The sequence below is a fragment of the Varroa destructor genome, unplaced genomic scaffold (assembly GCF_002443255.2).
Source record: "Varroa destructor unplaced genomic scaffold, Vdes_3.0 BEIS01000005.1, whole genome shotgun sequence".
Taxonomy (NCBI): domain Eukaryota; kingdom Metazoa; phylum Arthropoda; class Arachnida; order Mesostigmata; family Varroidae; genus Varroa; species Varroa destructor.
In genome coordinates this window covers 29,289,764-29,310,080 of record NW_019211458.1, presented here as the reverse complement: position 1 = coordinate 29,310,080, position 20,317 = coordinate 29,289,764, and the positions used below count along the sequence as shown (strand labels likewise).

Below are 20,317 nucleotides of genomic sequence, written 5' to 3'. Positions count from 1 at the left end.
CAATCAACCAATAAAGATATCAAACCATTAATGAATTTTACGATATTAAATCATCCACTCTGATTTGTTTTTGCCCGTTGCGGAAGAATTCTTTGTGCATTTGCAGAAAGCAGCGAAGCAAGTATGGAACTAAACGAACAACGGCGACCCTAGATTAGCGGGTGTCTACCCGCCAAAACAGAACACGGACAGTGCGATTGGAACGCACCGCACAACTAAAGAGGTTAGGAACAAATGCAGTATTGAGCAAGGACCACAAGAAAGTGCTTGAATTATTTTAACCATGGTATAGTCTAGAAAAATACCATTAGAATTGCTTACGAAATAGATGACACGGAAAAGCAGGAACTGTCCTCGCTATGCCACTGACCTTGATAAGTGTCAAGTTTGGTCGTTAATGCGCGGCAGACATAACATCAGGTGATACAACCTGATTAGAACAACTACGTAAAAATTGAGCTGTGACGTACAAGTGAAGATATGGGCAAAGTTGCCTACTGTAATCGAAATGTTTAATAAGTATATGTGTCGATCTGCGTTTCAGCAATGATCCGTGAAGATCTTTATTGGAAAAGTACGAAAAAATATTTTTTTTAAATAGTTATTTACCGGTAGTGTAATTGAACCAATTCATTAGAATGAGAGTCGTTTGTTTTGTTAAGCTTACGTTTTAATTGTTACTGATTAAGAATCTAGCGTGGATTTTATTTATAACAATTTTTAACAAGCGACATGTGTCGTGTTACGGGATTCTTAGGTAACTTATGACGACAAAAAAGTAATTATGGTTTGATTTGTTTCATCACTAGCGTAATGACTGCCGATTTTAACCACGCCGTAGTATATATCTGGCTTTAACCAACGTAGCTTCCTTTGTTTAGAAACATTATTGTTATAATTTGTGGTCGAATGTCTTATCATCTTTGTTCTGAATTTGAAACGTATGCTACTCACTCGGGGCTTACAAAAAAATATCCTTTTGCCGAGGAGTTGAGGATTGAACTGGTTTAGTAAACTAAATCCAAATGAAAAAATATAATAATAATTATTGTTGTTATTATTATTATTATTATTAACTTAACAGGAATGCTTTGCTTCTATCTGGTGAGCTATCAGCAATTTCTGGATCATTATATGTAACTACTATTACAGGGTTATACCGGTCAAAGAAAATTTAGTTCATAATTTTTAGATTATGCTCAGCCTGTTATATACAGCTATAGCCTCAATAATCGATTTAAGTAAATAATGTTCCAGTATAATAATTATATCATCTTGTCGTGTTTTGTAGTTACTGGATTTTAGGCTCGTGTAAGGGCCAACGAATGCCATGAGAATTCGAAAACCCCGCGGACTTTCCTCACCGACAATTTTCCTTGGATGCGCATTAGGCTTTGCTGCTACCTATTATACATGGTATCCACTCATTCAAGCTCAAAACGAACTTTCTCATGAAAAAAAAACTATCGCAGATAAGATAGGAAAGGAGCTACAGGAAAAGAAGACCGTGGCTGCTGCTTCTGCGACGCTTAACGAAAAGTAGTTCTTCCTCAGACGTAGAGATAAGCCGCTTGAGGAATGGTATGAAAGGAGCATTTCCACCAACGATTTTATAGTAACGACAATTCAACCCGAAGCTACAACCAGTTATAATTGCCATAAAAAGTGAAATGTATTTTTGGTTACTATCTGGTTAAATTATCTGGTTGATTTTTGGAAAGCCCTTCTTTTTCTGCACAGGTCACCACTGCATAGTCCGCTAGAGCTTAAACAAAAATATGCTTTTGATCAAGGAAATCTGCATCGATTAGTTGTATTTATACATATAAGATTTTCGATAATGGCGTGCATGCCATACAAAGCAAAGCGAGCTATGACTAGCTAGTGAATTTGTATATAGACATGGTACCGTGAATCATTGAAGATTTAGAAATATTTAATCGGCATCAACCGATTCCGGTAAACGTCACTGGGATATTTTACTGTTTTTGGACTACATCTATTAGAGTAGCAGGAAAGAAGAATACAACAAGGCTTTAAAAAACAATTATGGCCAAAGGACCGAGAACCTCAAATTAGTACTAAAATATCTTCTTTAGAGGAAAATGAGAATATCAACTGAACAGGATAGGATCCCAAGTTTCAAACACAAAGTCTTAAATATATTAATTAATATTTAAGTAATTAATATTTAATTAATAAATTAATTAGATATTAATTAATTCGCCGATGATCATGTTGATTTAACTGTGAGTGATACTGCATCAACGCCACGTAAGCTAGGCCTTTTTTATACAAAAAAAAAATTAGGACTCTAAATTATTCTTTATTTTATTTGTTATCTGTTCAATGATGTAACAGTGTTTCTAGTTTTGAGACTCCATGAAAAATGAAAACACCTATCTGACGTGCATTTCGTACAAACTGTGCGTGTTATTCTGCAGAATAAGCCCAGAGTAAGTTACCATTCACCAAGATCAACTGCGGGTTCTGGAACAGGCATTATAAAGGGCGGATTTTTTATGGTTGTCGCAATCGGTGTAGGTTATGGTGAGTATTCGGTAACCGTAAAATATAGCGCAACGGAAATAATGGCAGGTATCAGTTGTCAATAATTAATACCGTTTATACATTTATAGGCAAACTGCGATAGAAATTGAACAAATGGCAACGATTCTGCGGTTGATGGTTCTAGCCGAACTAATTTTAGTAAAATTAAGTATGACGTACCTGTTTAATCGATAATCATGTATTATACGGTACTCTTTTACGTCTATCTCAAACTGTAGATGACGCTCACTGTTATCCGTATTGAGCCTTCTTTTTGCGTGCGTTATCACCTCAAGTACAAAATTTCAAATTTTACGCCAGCGCGATGTGAGTGCGATTTATACAATATTACAGAAAACCAGCATCTTTGTGTCGACGAGGTGTTTTTGTTTTGTTTAGTCGTAGTAATCTCCAGAGAGAGATATACATCCCTTGAAATTACTGTAAAGTGCGTTTACTCAATTCTGGCTGGAGCCATTAACACTGAGGCGAGCTGTGGGTTTCTAGCATGAGACCTTACTGTCGATCCAGAGACAATTGTTTTCTATTGGACTATAGCACATTATATATATCAAAAAAATTCTATGTATCCCACTATGATTATGATCGTATTTATAATATACACTATTAAATATTCTTTACTGGATATTTTAATTTCAAATATGTATAAACTTATTAAAATACTCGATTTACCGATGCTTCGTATGGTTTTGTTCTGTATAGCTGTATATAAGTATCTTGGCTTTCGAGATTACCTACTTGATCGCAAATCACGTCGCATGGAGGTTACCGTCCAGAAGTATCTTGCCATGCAAGAAAAAAGCGACACGCGATGCAAATGTACTGGTAGCTGGTGTGAATGCGAAAATAAGGCTAGAGCGCGCTTGGTAGAACAATATCGACAACAACAAGAACAAACCCAACCCGCGTCGACCACACCGGCTTTATGAACAGGGATTGTGCTCTTAGTAAGAAGAAGGCTAAAACTTTGCTCAGCAGTTTCGCGTTGCTCTATGTCAATGTGTGACGGGATTTGAAATGAGAGGAAAAACTGCTTGACCTATATTGGATTTTAAAGTGTAATAGATATATCATGGATAATTATTAAGAAAGGCGTGCCTTTATACATTTTTGAAACAGTAAATAAAAGTAGTAGAAAAAGCTCGTAATGGTGAAAAGCAGTGCGTCATTTTGTAAGTTCAGCAAACATAAGCTATTATAGAATATCTTCGCTCTAAGCGAAGCGTCAATAAAAGCTGTAAAGCAGTGTAATAAAAAGCTTTCTTGAAATCGATGGTCTACGTTCCTGCCAGTTTTTTGGCGACTTATCAAAAATCTGAAAAATGTTTACGCGCCAAGCCGAAAGCTTTCAAAGAGAGTTTAGACTTAAAGGCCTCAACAGTCGATCAAAATGGTTCAACAAGCCGTTGTTAATATAGAAAGTGACTGCCATTTTGAAGAGAAGAATACCAATTATCAATCGTGCAGGTAGGGTGCAGTGGTTGCCTTTTTGAGACTTTTGCGCCTTCTTTACTTATAGGTCGTTTTAAGCTCTTGCATTTTCGGCATATTCGGTCTGCGAACTTTTAATTCCGCTGGATTTTTTTACAGGTAGCGTATCTGACCGGTATTTTAGCGAATTTATTCTTACTAATATCGTTTGACACACGGTAATTTTGTGGAGTACAGAAAGAGTATTTTCAAAGTGATTAATGAGTGGTTCGTCTTCAATTTTAGACGCAGTCGCGGTAAGCGTTGGCTATATCAATAGCATCTCTAACACATGCAAGAAAACAATCGTAGAAATACTTTTCTAGATATATTTCTGTTCGGATACACTTTCGAAAGTAAAATCAAAGAAATAACGTCCCAAAAGCGTCATTATATATATATATACCTTATCGAAGCATAATAAGGTCTGTAACCAGTGCTTCTTTAATAAGAGGAGTTATTGTATTATACTTAGAACAGGCTGTAACACCATGTGTGGTGTACTTCTATGATTGGACAAGTGAATCTACTGTTAATGTGCGTGTTTCTCGTATCTCTTGTCTGTTCCCCTCCATTCCATTCGGAATTTAAATATATGGGGAGTTTAGCATTTGATGGGCGCTCGTAATAAATTATCTTATAAGGAATCTTGTAGGAGTTCGAGCACCTTTAGGATATGTGTTTCTGATCTTTTTAAGGATTAATTCATGGTTTTTGTCACTGCTTCATCCCTTGACAGCAAAAGTTCGACTCAAATATAAAGTACTAAGATTTCTTGTCGTACCAGATAAGACCTGCAGAGTGTCCAATAATGATGGGCCAGAAATATGTTCAAAATGTAATGCAAGTCACTTTAAAAGCTATGGCCAGTTTTTGAACTCCAGGACTTTTAACGCGCCAGAACACCTACTGTCGTACCGTGTCATATAGTTGATTTTTCGATTTTACAGGCTTGTTTGCTAAAAACGCCAGATGTATTTCCCCTCTGTCACATCTGCGGCTAGTTGATTTACTCGACTTTCATTTAACTTTCATTATAAACGTAAAAAAGTGCCTAAAACTAGTGAAAAGGGATTCCTGGCATTGAAAGAGTCCAGTGGCATCGAACCTTCTAGGAAAGCCTTGACCTATGGGTATTCAGTACGGTGCACAATCCAGATATTAACTATCATCAATGAATAGAACGTCTCGATTTTGTAAGTACTATGTGAACGCAGTCGGCAGTTAATAACAGCTGTTAACTTGGTGGTTCATCTTATCTTCTTTACGTATAAACCCAACACAGAATGCGCCAAACGCTTTCCCGAGGGATCCATTCCTAAAGTTTGTTAAATAGAAAATTAACTCAATATAATATACATGAAATTTGACTAGTTGCGGACCTTATAGGTCAATTAGCATTAGCACACCGGTTCTGCAGCTCCCGCTCTTAGTTTGTCTTCCCTTATTGTTTTTTTTTGCAAACAAAGTTGAACACCTTTCGGTGTTCCAACTTCTTCTATCTGCAGTCAAATGGTAATATCGCCTTAATCGAGTTAAGCATGTCGTGCTTTAGGTGCAAGTAAGTTACAACCCACAGTCAAGAGCCTCCGTGCAGTGCCTATTATATCCGTGATTGTAAGCTTCTTTAATTATACGCAGTTAACGATGGCTTGGATATCAGTCTCTATATGGCTTCCAAATTATTTGAAAAGACCTACGCACCAATATGAAAGGCTTACTGAAAAGTTGAGGTTGGGTTGATTCGAAAAAATCAACTTGAATTAAAAAATTGAAAACTAAAAAACGACAAAAACACGGAAATGCATTTCTTATAACTACAGCAGGGTAAGGTGCTGGTCGCTAGATAGACGCTATATGAAAAATAAGTAAGTCCGTTCTCTTAAGGATAGCTCAGTTTTTTCAAAAACACGAAGCATACACGGATGTATAATTCTGGGTTTTATAGACCCCGACAAAAGTAAATATTGAAAGGCAAATAGTACGCAATCAATGTTTCAGCAAGACCGCGTATCCCCTCACAGCGTCATTTAATCCAGAACTGGCTTTCTGATCATTCAAGCCTCTTCCTTATCGGTCACTTTTGACCTCCAAAAAGATTAATTCTTAATCCCACCAATTTTTGCGTGTGGCGTTATTGACCGACGTTCTACTAGTACCTACATAATATAAATATGTAGTCATCCACTGCCGCGATGAAAAATTCATAAGTTTATCGGAAGAGAATTTTTGGCAAATGCCTTACACGATTTCGATCAAGAACTATAAGGCGGATGGCAGTTTTTTCCAGTTATATTAAATAAAGTTTACCACAGATGCCTTTGCCAGAGTTTTGAAAGGATACAAAACAATTATTACTTTTTAATGAAATCAATGTTTACAAAATGTGATTGAGCACTTTCAAGCTTATTTGGCGCTCCATATTGTTTTAAAACGTGGTTCCTTTTTGAAAAATGTTTGATGAAAGCCAACTGTTTTTCATGTTTTTTTTTGGCTTCGTGATGATCTTGACGCACTAACTGCACTCGAAATCGAATATAACGGATCACTGCATCGTGGACATTTGCTGCCGGCAGCAAGCATCGTTTAAGTGATCTACATAAAACAAAATGTAGCCTGTATATTATACCTACTGTTATATAATGTGGAAGAATGTGCGATGGTAAGATCTATTGTAACCTGTCATCAAACTACACTGGAATGTCGATATGAGAATGCATCAGGGTCGGAAGCACACTTTGTTATACCCATGATGTCTCTTGCCAGACATCTCCATCTTCTAGGGTAAAATAATCCGTTGGACCCGAAGTGAAAATAAAGTGAATTAACTTTACACCGAAGTGATGCGCGCTAGGATACGGTAAATACGTTTAAGGAGTTGATACTTTAATATTAGCAAATGGGTAAAAAATTGAGTGCTTTTAATTGCCCAGATCTTAACCCAGACGGCCTTGCATACTTTGAAGTTTGGCCTGCAGACACACTGGCACGGCGCCTCCAGGCGGTTAGTTGAATTTTATTGGTGACGAGCATACCTGAAATTGTATACACTGAATTATTTTAAATACAAAGTCAGTCGTATATCAGGTACTATTAACTCCAGGTGATAACCCTATTGCAGTCCATTAGTATATAGTTTATGTATTATGGTACAATAGAGATCATGCACGTGGAATTGAATATATGAATCAAATAGTATAGGTGGGTGGTTGTGAGTATGCACGCAGTCACAATAAAAACTCTGACCTTTGGCGACCAGTATTTCGTGCCCATACGATTTGCCACAGCTCAAATACATGAAGTCGTACGACACTTAATCATATATGACTTACTTGCCGAACTTTTGCAGAAAGCCGTATAGTTTCATCATAGCGTAAGTGGGATTAGGGGCAATCATAAACAAAAGTCGGTAACTAGCCGATGTCATCCAAATTAATTGTTCCAGTGCATTTTACTAAGAACTTTTGAGAAGTTTTTCGGAACCATTGTTAAGGTGTCATAAAAATAAAATCTTTCTTTATCGGTTTGTCGATATTCACGCATTGGTTCGTTTCTGCGGTCTGTGTTTCGCCTCTATGACACGCGCAGCAAAGAGCGTCACGTTGTTGATATAAGGTGATAATCTTAATGAAAAAGCTCCATACCTTACGGCGCAAAGAGGCTGTTTATTCTTTTCCTTTTTTGTTAGTCAAGCTGTTCTACTTCATTACAGGTTTTCTTTAGCAGCGATTGACTACCACTACAATGAAGACAATTCATGTCGTCCACCAGAGGCCAAGCCGCCGTGTTCCGTCTTTGCCATCACAGGGGCATTCATGCGCCCCATCGCAGCCATGCTATCAGGAATTCTGTTGAAATGAGCTTGTTAAAGTCTTTGACGTCGACATCATTTATCGATCGGCTGCTGCGGAAAGAAAATGATAGGATATTTTACAAATCCAATGAAACACCCCATGCAATTCACTGGGTCTGGGAAATGAAGGTGAAACCCAACTGCTACAGGTAACGCAACGATATTTGCATTAACAGAACCGACCTAATGTAGATATTTCGCTCGCTATTTCTATACGTATCTATATTTTGGAACAATCCAGACAATTAGTTTCGAACTAAACGAGGACAGTTGTCGTAGGCGCAGACGGCACTCCAAACGATCGAAGAGGCTACGAATGTCAAGCGCCGGTGCACGGGACCCAGTTGTGGTTTGTAAACAGGTCGAACAGAGCCCGGTGAGTCAGCATCGTGCTCAGCCGGTACGTACCTACTATATGCTAATAATATTTAGCCAATAACATAATCGACAGCATCGACTGTCAAACAGGTCCCGATTGTTCACAGTGATGTCGATGGAGAACCCTTGTTTTTCCCAGAGAACGAAGTACACAGCGGCCATTTCATTAACAGTTTTCTGTAAGTTTTTTGCTTTTCACTATCGCTTACACGCTCGGTAGAACTGCGTTCGATTCCTGGCTAAATAGGATTGACCCATCAGTATTCTTGTGGAGTCCATACCACAAAAATGTCTCGTTAGAGCAGCCGCACTCGTCGTCTGAGACAGTACTCAATTGCGAGGGCACTTTTTGGCCAAAACAATGAATCCAGCGCAGCTACGACCGCAAGTAATGCGCAAAGTTCAACTTCGAACTAATTTATCTGGTGCCAGAATTCGATATTTACACCTATACGGTTTATTATTATCAGTTATTAGTTTCACTAGCAGTGGTGCTGATTTATCAAACGTGTGCTGCAGTGTTCGTCGGGGTTTCGTTTTGCGCAGAATGATGAGTTAATACGATAAAGCTGTTAACGATTGAAGATCATCATTGTGCCATGTCAATAACGCTTTTAGTTGCGTTAAATTGCTCCATAATTTTATTACAAACGAGGAATGTGTATGCCTTAGCTCTGCTGCATTGTAATGAATATTGCATCTTCGGGCTAGGGAATAGTAGTATTTGGTCCCCTGTGGTAGCGACATGCTTTGCCTTCTATAGGTCCAAATGTTCTAAACATAAGCAAGAAGAATCGATGTTTTGGGGTCAGTTCCTTTATTCAATTAGTCAGCACGCGTGGCTAGCCTAACAGTTATTTCACAAGGCACCAGGATTATAAAAATTTAGTTACTTATGTCGGCTCGGAGCAGGTTCCTTTTAGGAGGAGACGTGTTTTTGATCCAGTTCGCCGTCAAGCAAATCGTGTCTTGTATTGTTTTTGTTGGAGTTTTGTGTATGCATTTGTAGTTGAGACAGTCTTGGTCTTGTTAGAAGGCGCCGATCGTGGCGCCATTTTTGCCGAACAAGTAATACCTGAGTCTGCTGTTTTCAGCTAACAGCTGATTTTCCTGATATCTAATGGTGCTGCACCGTGGGCCAGGCTGTCTTTGACCACCAGACGCGTGGGCTAACGGGAGTAACTCACATCCAATCCGTTAAGCCTACTGAATGCCTGAAACCGAAGTGACTATTTTTAGGTTTATGTGCATTAGTGTTGTTTGACAAGGCTGGCTCCTTGCATAACACGAATCTGGACTACTGTCGATCAGTTGAGCAGGCGAGCAACTATCACGGCTACGACATTATAAGGAAAACGCCTGAAGCCTGAGTTTCGGTGTTACGTGTTCCGCATCACAGCACCATGTTATCTAAAGATGTCTAACATTATTAGATTATCTAAAGTTTGCAAAAGTTATCTCGTAACGAATTTATCGTCGGTAATATTGATGTTGTATTATTACATTCATGCATAATATTCGATTATAGGCAACCCGCGTGCTTCCTCTGGTCGAACGCCAGGCGAAGTCGGACGGGATGCGGAGCATGGTCTTTCGCCAGGCAGCCACGCTGCTCAGGCAGCTTCGGATCGACCTAAGCGATCTCAGCGAGATACAACTGCCGCCTCTACAGTACTTTGCCCGGGAGCAGTTACTTCACTCTAGCGAACTTCTCATCAAACGTCTCGTTTTGCGAAATGTCTCCTACTTAAGTTAACCCATTTGAATAGCTAGTAATAATGTTAATCGTTTAAGTGGTTAGAGTAGTTAGGGGATAGGGACGACAAGTGCACATTGAACATTTTCCAGTAATGGTTACTCAACAAGGTTATTTATCCCCCTAATGGCTGTGTACATTCGTATATACGTAGAAACGGTTTGCCAAGAGCTGGTTAAAAACATTACACTTAACGTAGCAATTCCAATGCTCGATGATCGCGTGTGATAATTAATGTAAAAAGTTACCCCTATCCGACATTGAAGTACAATTGTATTCATTTGATATTCATTTCTACATTGTTTCGTCATTGAACCATGCTTATGTGTCAACACAATATAGATATAAATGTTCCTCATTGTTCCACAGACTAACGACAATAGGAGCCATAAGTTAATGGGAGCTTAGTGGATCTTGCCCATTCAGTTTTGTGATTCGAATTAACTATCCCAAACTGGACGATTGTTATTCCAATGATAACTCACAATTACACATTTAGGTCCATATCGATTTGGTCGACTCGGTGACGGAGAACCTCATCACGATGCATCTTCGAATACTTCAATCATGCCCAGCAGTTGGAGCCTGGTTGGCTGGGCAGCTTCACCGATTTGTGACGGCGTTATCCGATGTGGCCGAAATACTTGAGATGAACCGGCCGAATCCGGTTAATTGGCGGGAACTCGCTGATCGTATGGAGGAGGTCGCTAATAAGGTGAGTGGTGAATTCAACGGCTTTACAGAAAAATCAGCAGGCACTTCCTTTTTTTTATCTTGTTTTATAAAAAGCCTTTTCTATAAAAGGCTTTTTATAAAAAAACTTTTATATAAACTAGGTTTTTATAAAAGGAGAGCAGTTTGGTGAGTGCCAGTTACGGATATAACGTATAGATTGTATGAAATCAATACGTTTGAAGTTTAGCCTTGCTAGATCCAAATTGAGCAAATCACGTCACCACCGTAGCGATGTCCAGAATTATTTCCCATCGATGTCGAGTTGGTGTTGGCTACGAGACTTGGCCAAAGAAAATATAATTTTCTTATTATGATTGTTTTTCATTGCGCAGTTCGTCTACAAGTCGTGGGATGTAAAGAGTTTCGTGCCAGCTATGCGGACTCTGCGGGGAGACCAGTTGCTTGGCCAGGGTGGTTTCGGCTGTGCCTACAGAGGGCGCCACATACCAACAAACCTTGAACTTTGTATTAAGGTTGTTCCTCTCCAGCACTTCCAGTTGGCTAGACATGCCTGTTCAGATAAGGTAGGCATGTTCGATGTTTCAACGTAGTATTGCTTAGCTCTGTGTTGCTACTAGGTTTGCCGCTTCAGCGTTCGAGGCAACGATAAGGCAGCGATAATCTCAGTTACGTCCTAGATTGACGTTTTGATCCCCAGACGGAGCGCGCTTTTAAATCAGAAAAAAATTAGGTTGAACTAGGGGTCCACATCGTCAAGGTTCCGAGCTCAATTCTAGTCATTTTGTCTGACCAAGTTCTCAGCAACGACTCATCGCGAGACACTGTAATGTTTCAAGCTATATTAGATATCTCTAGCAAGAACATAGGTTTATTGCGCTACAAGCGACAAGCTTACACATAACAAGGTTAGAGCCAAGAGGCTTCAGAAGTAGAGAACAAATGTTGAAGGACTGTTTCTTCAGGGTAGAGATCTAGCTTAGTCGTGCACCACAAATGTAACCCAAATATTCGAATATAGAGCCATTAACACCTCTCTCTAACAGGTATCTAATCTGTATTTTTGGGGTTGCCAGCTAGTTGCATCAGTCGCTCGCTGCAAATTTGTCGTATCTTATTATGCCGCATTTGAAACCCGGACAGCTCATATAGCCCTTATGGAGTTCGTCAAAGGATCTGACCTGAACAAATTAACAAAGGCGTCCCGAGTATTGGCCGTGGAACAGGTGCGGATGGTCGCTGCCCAGTTATACCTCGGTCTCGAATATCTACACATGCATGGTAATAGTCAAATACAACGTCCGCATCATTAGTGATTACGTCTGTTGCGTTGTTATAATTATTATATTTTCTCTATACCCACATCGATTGTGCAGCAATACTGTGTCATCGGCGGGACTTCTTTTTTTCTTTTTCCCTTTTATTTGAAGGCTTTACCGATCAAGCCACATAGTCCAAGATATTATAATATTTAGTTATTTATTCTGGGCTCTAATCCAGAGGCTATGCTGTACCGCACTTCAAAATTGAATATCCCGGAACTGGGAGTACCTGAAATTCAGCATGTTCAAATCTTTCCTTTTTCAAGAAACGTCCATAAACTTTCTTTCCTTTATCCTTTGCCCTTTGTATCCTTCATATATATTTGTTTCTCCTTCCATTTTAAATTTTAATTTAAAATTAACAATAAATTTTGGGCACCAAATGTTTCGGTTTCGTGTTTGAAATTTTCGCATATTACTCATTTTCCAAGAATTCTGCCATGAAGCTTTCCAAGCTCTATCGATCCTGATTTAAAAAGCAATTTCGACGATTGTCAACGAATTGGTAATAATGATTCCTTTAGTCGTGAAATTTTGTTGGAGAGATGTTCTAGGTATTAGAATTGGCAAAACAAGTACCTCTTGGCCTGTCTTAGTTGCCATTGGGTGGCTGTCAGTATGAAACGCGGTGTCTACACCAGGATTTAAACCTAGACTACCATGTGTTGTAGTTTGTTTTTAGCAGTTAGCCGCACTATCATAGGGGCATTGAAACCGAGATAATATTGGGATACGCAGCGAACCGTTCAAGCGTTGACATACAAGACATATTTGACGTGCGATACGCTAGTACATTGATGTTGAGTTTATGAATCTTTGAAATAAATAAGACACAGAATTGCAATTCTTGTGTATGAGTGAATTCTGCTAGTTCTTTTGTCAAGTAAAATTATCCTTTTTATTTTAAAATGTGACTCAGGGCGACGCCAGAATTCAAATGCACTATGATTGGTATTGCAATGGAACATGCCGCCACTGTTTGTATACCATTAAGGGATTATATGGTGAGGAACATTTATGCGTGTTTCAGATTATTAATAAATTCATTGACGGTACAAGTCATTAGTGACTGCTTTCCAAGCAACCTTTATTGCTACAAGATACTTTTCGGTAACATGCTGGAAAAGATCCATTTATTATCAGGAGGGTTTTATTGCCTAATGCCGGAAGCTCATAATCGAAGGCTTAATAAGATTTTATTGATTTAATTGCCAATTACCACTCCCTATAATACTCCACTCTCTATAATACCACTCTCGAGTAATATTGGGCCTATCGCTGGTGTTCACATATAGAAAATTATCTATTAAGTACCTCTTCGTTTAGTCTTAGCTTCGTCTTTCATTTAAAACTTGCAAGCTTAAGTGATCACCTGGTAAATCGCTCGTTGCAAAAATACTTGGAATTACTGTGATTCGTTGCAGTGCCTCAACGGAGTGGTTCAATATCTCATGTGCCCCTGAGCGCACGATATAGTATAATTTTATTCAAATATAATTATCGCGGCGCCACTGAATGAGCGTAAGCGATTCGACGCACCGCTTTCACTCTTCTATGCGCTTAATCATTGCAGTATTTACAGTTGGCAAGACATAACGGAAACCGTATCCGACAGCGGTTAATTGACGCCAATGCTGGCGTTGCGCTTTCGCTTACTGCTCATCTGTCAGTGGAACATAGTTCTCCTGTTTATCCATTACGTGTGTCTCCGTTATGCGCATTGCGAGACATGGGGGTAGAAAGGCGGAGTGGCCGTATTGGTTCACACTCAGCGATAGGCAATTGTCCTGGTAGTGTTCAGGTTGATCGATATAGCAGTCTGTATGAAGATAACTTGGTTCTTCGGTTTACATATTAACAGGAACGAGTGAAGATCTGTTCTTGGAAGTCGTAAGTTTCGTGCCGCCGTGCGGTCAATAAGCAATCTTCTATTATTTAGCTATCGATCAATAGATACCGATAAGCCAAGCAGTGAAGTTCTTTGTATCACTATTCACTTCCTTTGGCCTCCCTCATTACTCCAGTAGCGGTAGCTCGGCGGTATTCGGTCAGAATATTGTCGGGGTACCTTCGAGGTCGTATCGTACAGACTGGTCATAAGGTTTAGTCGCGAGCACACGTTCAATCAACTGCGAGGCTATTTTGTTCTTTTTTCCGTTCGGTCTCATGCAAGAAAACGCAGTTCGCGCCCAGGAAACGGTTTTGACGAAAAAATTTTAGCTAATGAAATCTAACTTACCAGTGCCACTGCCATGCAATGTTCAGCGCCATCATCAGCATCTACATCACCACCAGCAGCAGCATCACCATTGTGATTTGCTCTAGCGACATGGGTGGCTGACGCGTCGCTACATCGTTCTGGCAGAAATTTACTTTCGATTTTACTGAATTATACGATAAAACAATGTTAATTGTTTTATCGTATCATTAGCGTGTCTTCCTCAGTCTGTTTTCCTTTCAGCCTATGACATATGGAAATGTGTTACGACGGCTACCGTTGCCGTGCTTAGTCTGGCTAGATTGCGTCTCGGCACCGGTACACGGTCTTTTTCCTGTTACCTTCTCCCGCTAGATCTGATGAATGGCGATCAGTTCTACCCTGGTTGTCAGTGCAGTGCCGATGAGATCTTTCTTTATTTTTGCTCTATATACTGTTATTACAATTTCATTTGTCTACACCCTTGGCGAAGTGGAGGTAGGGGAAAATGGCAGACCTACAGTATCACGCTGCATTATTCCTACGGCGCTTTTTCTGAGGACAGCTTGCAGCGCATTCTGTTGCTTTCAGTGATATTGCGGTTACAGTGACGTTGGTCGCCGTACTGACTGGTTGGCTGACCATTTTACGGAGTCTGCTGCCGGAGACGAACACAGCAGCGCTTCATTTAAACCAGCCGCATCGCAGTGCGTCATCGTAGCCGCGTTGACACAGTGCGGAAATTCACTCTTTTTGTTGTAAAAGATACCGAGGGAAGAAAAGCTGGAGACATGGATCTATAAGAGCGATTAGCGATCGATTATGCTGGATAAGCAAAATCAGATTTGTGTGACCATGATTATATGGGATAATTATTCTGACTGCTCTTGACTCAGCTATGTTTTGCATAGTTATAGTTATCGAATGTGTTATTATATCACACGAATGTAATTAAAAGAACGCGGACCCACAGGAAACGTGATCTGATTTTAACTGTGTAACACATTGTGTCATACATCGATTGTGCGTTACTAATGTAAACTAAATGTTTGTTTACATTGTGTGTTAATCATTATTATATATAGTTATAGTATTAATTAAAAATAGGCTCACAAAGTTCATTACTGATTTGATGTTTGGCCAACAACATAAAATAGCATTTGATCTATAGCGATCTCCCGTAAAAAATATCTATCTAAAACGTATCTATGTAAACGTATAACATACACGAGTGGTGAAAATTTTTTATCATCCGTAACGCGAACGCCATGTTTATTTCAGGATTTGTTCACAGGGACGTTAAGTCTGCCAATGTACTCGTCACCATGAAAGGCTTGGTGAAATTGATAGATTTTGACACGTCAAAGGTTATTATTTTCGGATTATGGATAGGCATGTAACACTTTTCTGATCTAGTCAATATTTTTAACAGTCGGAATGAGAAAGCAGAACCGTTTCTAGGGCAGTCCTTGTAGTTAGTACAGTGATAAAGTTAACTCCTTAAGGGTACATGATGTGGTCTGTGTTTAAGATCGGGCGGCAACCTGCGCAGAAACCAAAACGTCTGAAATAATGCTTAGCGCCAGACCGCTCGGAAAGATTTTAGTAGCTGTGACGAACGCTAATAATAGTAATAACGCAGAGGCTTTATCGTCTGTAGGTATGCTTATCGCATTACGTACGGGATCGAGCTCTTGAATGTTTCTTCGCTCGTACAGCGAGGGAGTTCCGAGATCGCGAGAAGGCTGGTACGCTAGCATATAGAGCTCCGGAGGCAATTCAGAAACAAGGGTATGGCCGAGCACTGGACTGGTGGGCGCTCGGTTAGTTGAATGTTGCTTATTTTTTTTGTGCCATTTCCTGTCTCGGCCTGGGTAGTCGTGCACATCGGTCGTGATTGTCGAGTCTTTCATATGATAAAATTCATGATAACATTATTGATATACGTGAACCTTTCGCCCACTCCTCAGAAAACCCAAATTTTCAGCAATTACGGTTCAATAATGCCTCAAACACCCTCTGAGAACTTTTAGAGGACGAACATTAATTTTGTCATACGGAAAAATAACGGTCACTGCGTTTCTGTCGAATCCCATCAAGGATGCGTTGTGTTCAAGATCACAACGGGCAGACTTCCATTTCACGGCGACGACGCTGAACTAAAGCGGCGCATTTGTGAAACTGACCCCGAATGGAGTAGCCAGCGATGTTCCGATGTGGACTCAACGTGTCAGGAGTTCATCAACGCGCTGATGATCAAGGATCCAACGAAGAGGCTTGGCAGTAGCTGTTACAGCGAGATCAGACAACACGCCTTTTTTGCTGGTTGTGTGTTTGTCTGATTGATCTGTATTTTATCTAAGACAATTGGATCACTGCTATCGAATAGTTTGAATAACTCTCTTCTCCTTATTCCAGGACACTTGTCTATCGATATTACTTTGTAGATGCTAGAGCAGGCATTCATTTCACTCAATTCCTCATTGGACCCAGTCGACGCCTTAGCTGCAAATACTTTTCTAAGACGCAAATAATAAGCAATGAGAAATAAGCCTACTCGAAATACATGTAACTGCGTTACAGGACTTGATTTTGACAGTTTGTCGAAAGCTGACAAATATGAAACACTGTGCGAGATGCCAAAGGAGATCATTCAAATTCACAATATGTCTCCACTCGAAGCTAAGCAAAAACAGCCGAACCAACAGAAGAAGTTCGTGGTCACTCTTGGTGAGCAAATCTGCATTCGATATGTTTTGACTACGTTACGTTGTTCCACATCGATGTACTGCGAAAGCAAGTTGATTAGTCGACACAATTTTTGTCTCGTTTTCTATGTGAATTTGATTGAAATCAGCACAGTGTGAGGACGTCTTGAAGCCGCATCGTCCATTGATGACATACGTATCGAGGGGCTTTGCGCGGGCAATCGCGAGATATTCAACAGGGCTCCCAGATCCACCGTCAGCGGAGCCCACACCTGAGTACACACTTTTGAGGTTCAATGAAAAGGAGCACTTCGACCAGGTTACGGACAAAAGCGAATACGTGAGCCGGTCCGAACTTCGAGGTCAAGGGCCCAAAGACGATAGTACAGAACAAACAGTGGACACGATAACCGACACAATCGACCCGTCACCAAACTCCAGGGAATAGTTTTCTCATTCTCGATCATCTATTCATTTTCTGTCAGTAGTCGCAAAACGAAGAAGAGTATAAACAATATTCAGAATCTAATAAGTTCTCTAAAGTATAATTTGTAGCTCGAACGCTATAGAACTTTGTGAAACGGCTTGTCCTGAATTGTTAGTTCTGTCAACGTTCTCGGGTCGGTCAGCCGCTCGGAATCGCAAGAATTGTCCTTAAAATCAACGTACTTTAATGCCAGTGGAAATTTAGTTTAAATTCAACCGGTGCAACGTGAAGCACCAACAAACGAGTGCCCTGTGGAAAATTCCGCCATATTTTTTAATATCCAATAGAATAATTAAAATAATTGTGAGAAGTATGTCTTATTATTTCGTCTCGCTTACAGGAAGCCCACGCAGCCACCGAATGTCTCTGAATTGTCCCGACTATCCTCAAAGAAATACTCTAAGTGAGTAAGTTGGTGAGCGTATTTACAATAGACTAATAGTCTTCATAGTGATCTCAGAGATGGTGCCCATGCTAGGCACTTGTCTGATGAGAATGTGTTCATTAATAATGAAGAACGCACATATCCGCTAAAGGAAAGAATCGTCTTGCTAGGAAATGCGTTTTTACCTGTTTCCGTTTCACTGCAGGCAGGTTAGAGATTAGTATTGGTCCCTCTAACCTGAGTACAGTGCAACGGCTGATTTACCCGCTTTCCAACATCTCCTTGAGTAACTAGCTGACCATTAAAGGACTGTTCTAAATCAGTGCTTAAAATGATACTGCATATAGAAGAACACTGTTCACGGCTCATTTGGATGCTCTTTCTTACTTTGGGCTTCTGTGCTTTTGCTTGGCCTTAAATGCTTGATTCGAGTAAGATTTATGCTGTAATAGCGTCGAGCCATACAAATATCCTCATAGCCTTCTTTATGACCAGGTAAGGTAATCCAATGAGCAGTCAACAAGCTCGTTCTTAGTTAATCACCATGGAAAGCATAAAAAAAATACACCATCAAGGAACGAATGTTGAAGGACCATCCTGACAATAGTTTACCGTGACCTCACTGAAGAATCTATGGCAGCTTCGTGAAATTCCTTTAGAAATAAGTATTTCTAACGTTCTTGCATTTGATTACTGTAATGTTGGGCGGCCTGGGCTTCCTAGAAGCTGCGCCCAATAACGGACGGGGCTGTTCTCAATGTCTGCTGTTATTCATTTAGTCTCCTGAGACAGCGCAGACGAAAAATGGTTATGGACCGTTATGAGCATCTTGAACTGAACTGGAGGACCGAGTTGATTTCTGCAATGGTGTCGATTTTGACACGGCTGGACGGCATCAAAGAGGTGACTGTACACACCCTAGCTTCAACTGAGATTTCCCTTCATCATAATGTTCACCACTGTGACGGTGTACGAGACGCTGCTTGAACCGGGAAATAATTTTCGTGATCGGGCTCAGTTATTTCATTATTCTACGTGTTGCTAATAACTCTATTAGTTGTAATCCGAACAGTGCGCTCGCGTTTCAAGTCTCTTTTTCTGGTTAGACTCAGCTGAATAAATGAGGAAGATTTAAAACGTTCGCCATTAGTCGGTCAGAATCGAGCGGACTACTGACTAAGTATAAAGCAACACGATTCTAGATTTGTGAATTTGTAAATACATGGCGACGAGTATTTCATGACAGAGGCGGTGCCTAAACTGCGAACAGATACGTGAAGTTCGGAAAGAAGTCGACGGTGCTATCGACTTTTCGCGGCATGACCGCATGAAGTTTGAGGAACGTAGGACGAATGTATGGGTGACAGAGCTTCAGTAGGCAGCTCAGGACTTTCAAGCGGAAGCAACCTCTCCTTGGTGAAAGCATTGAAAAAAGATTGAAGAAATATGGATGGTGCTTGCCACTGAAATCGTTATTTCTGTCCTCATTATTGTCAACCATCATATCTGTATAGAGAAAAGTAATATAGATCATCTAGTTAATGTTGATTGTAGGAGCTTGTTTTCAGTGACGCATAAATAAACTGTTTATTCGCAGAGAGTGAACATTATCTGAGATAAATCCTTGCAAGATCATATATAGACAGCTCATTCATAAATGTTTCTAATTTTTTGGAAATTCACGGTTTTAAACTCTTCTTCTACCAGAGTGGTTGACGATCAAGTTAGCGTTGTGTATTTTCTGAAAATATCGGAAGTCTTAGGTCCAAACATTCAATTACGCTCTCTCGAAAATCTATCCGTAATATTAATTCCGTCGGTTAACCAATCCGATGGACACAACGAAAACAGTAGTCTGAGAGGGCAGAATGAAAAAACTTAAGTAGACGCAATTGTCTAAGACAATACTACAGTACTATGTTTTTATGTGCTACACTCATATTAGATAAATTCAGTTCTTCAGATGCCGTAAGTTCAGGTATCATGCACCAGTCTGCTTTTCTAATCATAAGCCTTAACTACATAGTTCTACGATTGTTCGACACGCAGCTAGAGGAGGATTAAACTGTCGAATATCTCTATACACCGTCAAATCTATAGATGGAGGTCAGACAGATAGTTTGGTTCCTATTTCGATTTTACAACAAGCTTAACAATCAGTCAAGAACGACCATTGTATCAAATCAAATTCGAAACCATAAATTCGTCCCCGTGGTAGCTTACTGGGTAACGTGCTAATCTTAAAAACATGTTGTGATCTAGGTTCAAGCCAGGGCTTAGACACCACACGTGTCTTAAGCTGCTGTGCTAAGCTTCGTGCTGGGAGCTAGCCGTCTGATGGAATGCCTAACGCGGTATCGGACGTAAAACTAGAAACACAGCCTCATTAAGGAAATAGCATTATAGCTTCCGCTTGTTTGATGAGGACGCTAATTTAATTACATATTTACTACGTGCTACGGTCCACACGGAGAGCTCGGTTATTCCAAATGAAACA

The 20,317-nt window shown here is 40.0% G+C and overlaps 3 protein-coding genes and 1 long non-coding RNA gene across 13 annotated transcripts in view; 3 read left to right on the top strand and 1 right to left on the bottom strand.

Annotated features, from left to right (window-relative positions):
- Positions 1–82: 82 nt before the first annotated feature.
- LOC111250654 (uncharacterized) lies at positions 83–3,728 on the top strand. Of its 3 annotated transcripts, none has more exons than XM_086991245.1 (4): positions 83–223; positions 1,292–1,581; positions 2,445–2,550; positions 3,274–3,728. In XM_086991245.1, exons 2-4 carry the CDS (start codon positions 1,579–1,581, stop codon positions 3,498–3,500), a joined length of 336 nt encoding a protein of 111 aa, XP_086847371.1. In that variant the 5' UTR covers positions 83–223; positions 1,292–1,578; the 3' UTR covers positions 3,501–3,728. The 3 variants fall into 3 exon arrangements, with proteins under 3 accessions (XP_086847371.1, XP_086847372.1, XP_086847370.1); XM_086991246.1 differs by lacking the exon at positions 83–223 and adding an exon at positions 230–420; XM_086991244.1 differs by lacking the exon at positions 83–223 and adding an exon at positions 230–574.
- Positions 3,729–4,171: 443 nt separating this feature from the next.
- Positions 4,172–10,652, bottom strand: LOC147755514 (uncharacterized). Its single transcript, XR_015329245.1, has 3 exons — positions 10,514–10,652; positions 7,686–9,486; positions 4,172–7,076 (listed from the first exon to the last, which is right to left on the bottom strand). It is a non-coding gene; the product is annotated as an uncharacterized LOC147755514 (long non-coding RNA).
- Positions 7,799–20,317, top strand: part of LOC111251638 (uncharacterized) — a 15,610-nt gene continuing 3,091 nt past the window's right edge. Inside the window, exons 1-13 of one of the 8 annotated variants that reach the window (XR_015329244.1) lie at positions 7,799–8,043; positions 8,174–8,294; positions 9,801–10,010; positions 10,528–10,743; positions 11,096–11,287; positions 11,798–12,002; positions 15,522–15,607; positions 15,901–16,063; positions 16,341–16,565; positions 16,824–16,970; positions 17,098–17,428; positions 17,776–17,838; positions 18,544–18,590. Coding sequence is in view for 6 of the 8 variants with exons in the window: in XM_086991237.1 (XP_086847363.1) it covers positions 7,799–8,043; positions 8,174–8,294; positions 9,801–10,010; positions 10,528–10,743; positions 11,096–11,287; positions 11,798–12,002; positions 15,522–15,607; positions 15,901–16,063; positions 16,341–16,565; positions 16,824–16,970; positions 17,098–17,393; positions 17,779–17,805 (2,133 nt within the window). In the remaining 2 variants the exon portion in view is untranslated. Of the gene's footprint in view, positions 8,044–8,173; positions 8,295–8,528; positions 8,661–9,800; positions 10,011–10,527; positions 10,744–11,095; positions 11,288–11,797; positions 12,003–15,521; positions 15,608–15,900; positions 16,064–16,340; positions 16,566–16,823; positions 16,971–17,097; positions 17,429–17,775; positions 17,839–18,543; positions 18,724–20,317 lie in introns of those variants that run through there. The other 7 variants (XM_086991237.1, XM_086991236.1, XR_015329243.1 and 4 more) reach the window with 7 other exon arrangements.
- LOC147755513 (uncharacterized) overlaps positions 19,687–20,317 on the top strand; it is an 18,120-nt gene continuing 17,489 nt past the window's right edge. The window contains exon 1 of the mRNA XM_086991243.1: positions 19,687–19,788. Coding sequence (XP_086847369.1) covers positions 19,784–19,788 — 5 coding nt within the window. The 5' untranslated portion in view covers positions 19,687–19,783. The remainder of the gene's footprint in view (positions 19,789–20,317) is intronic.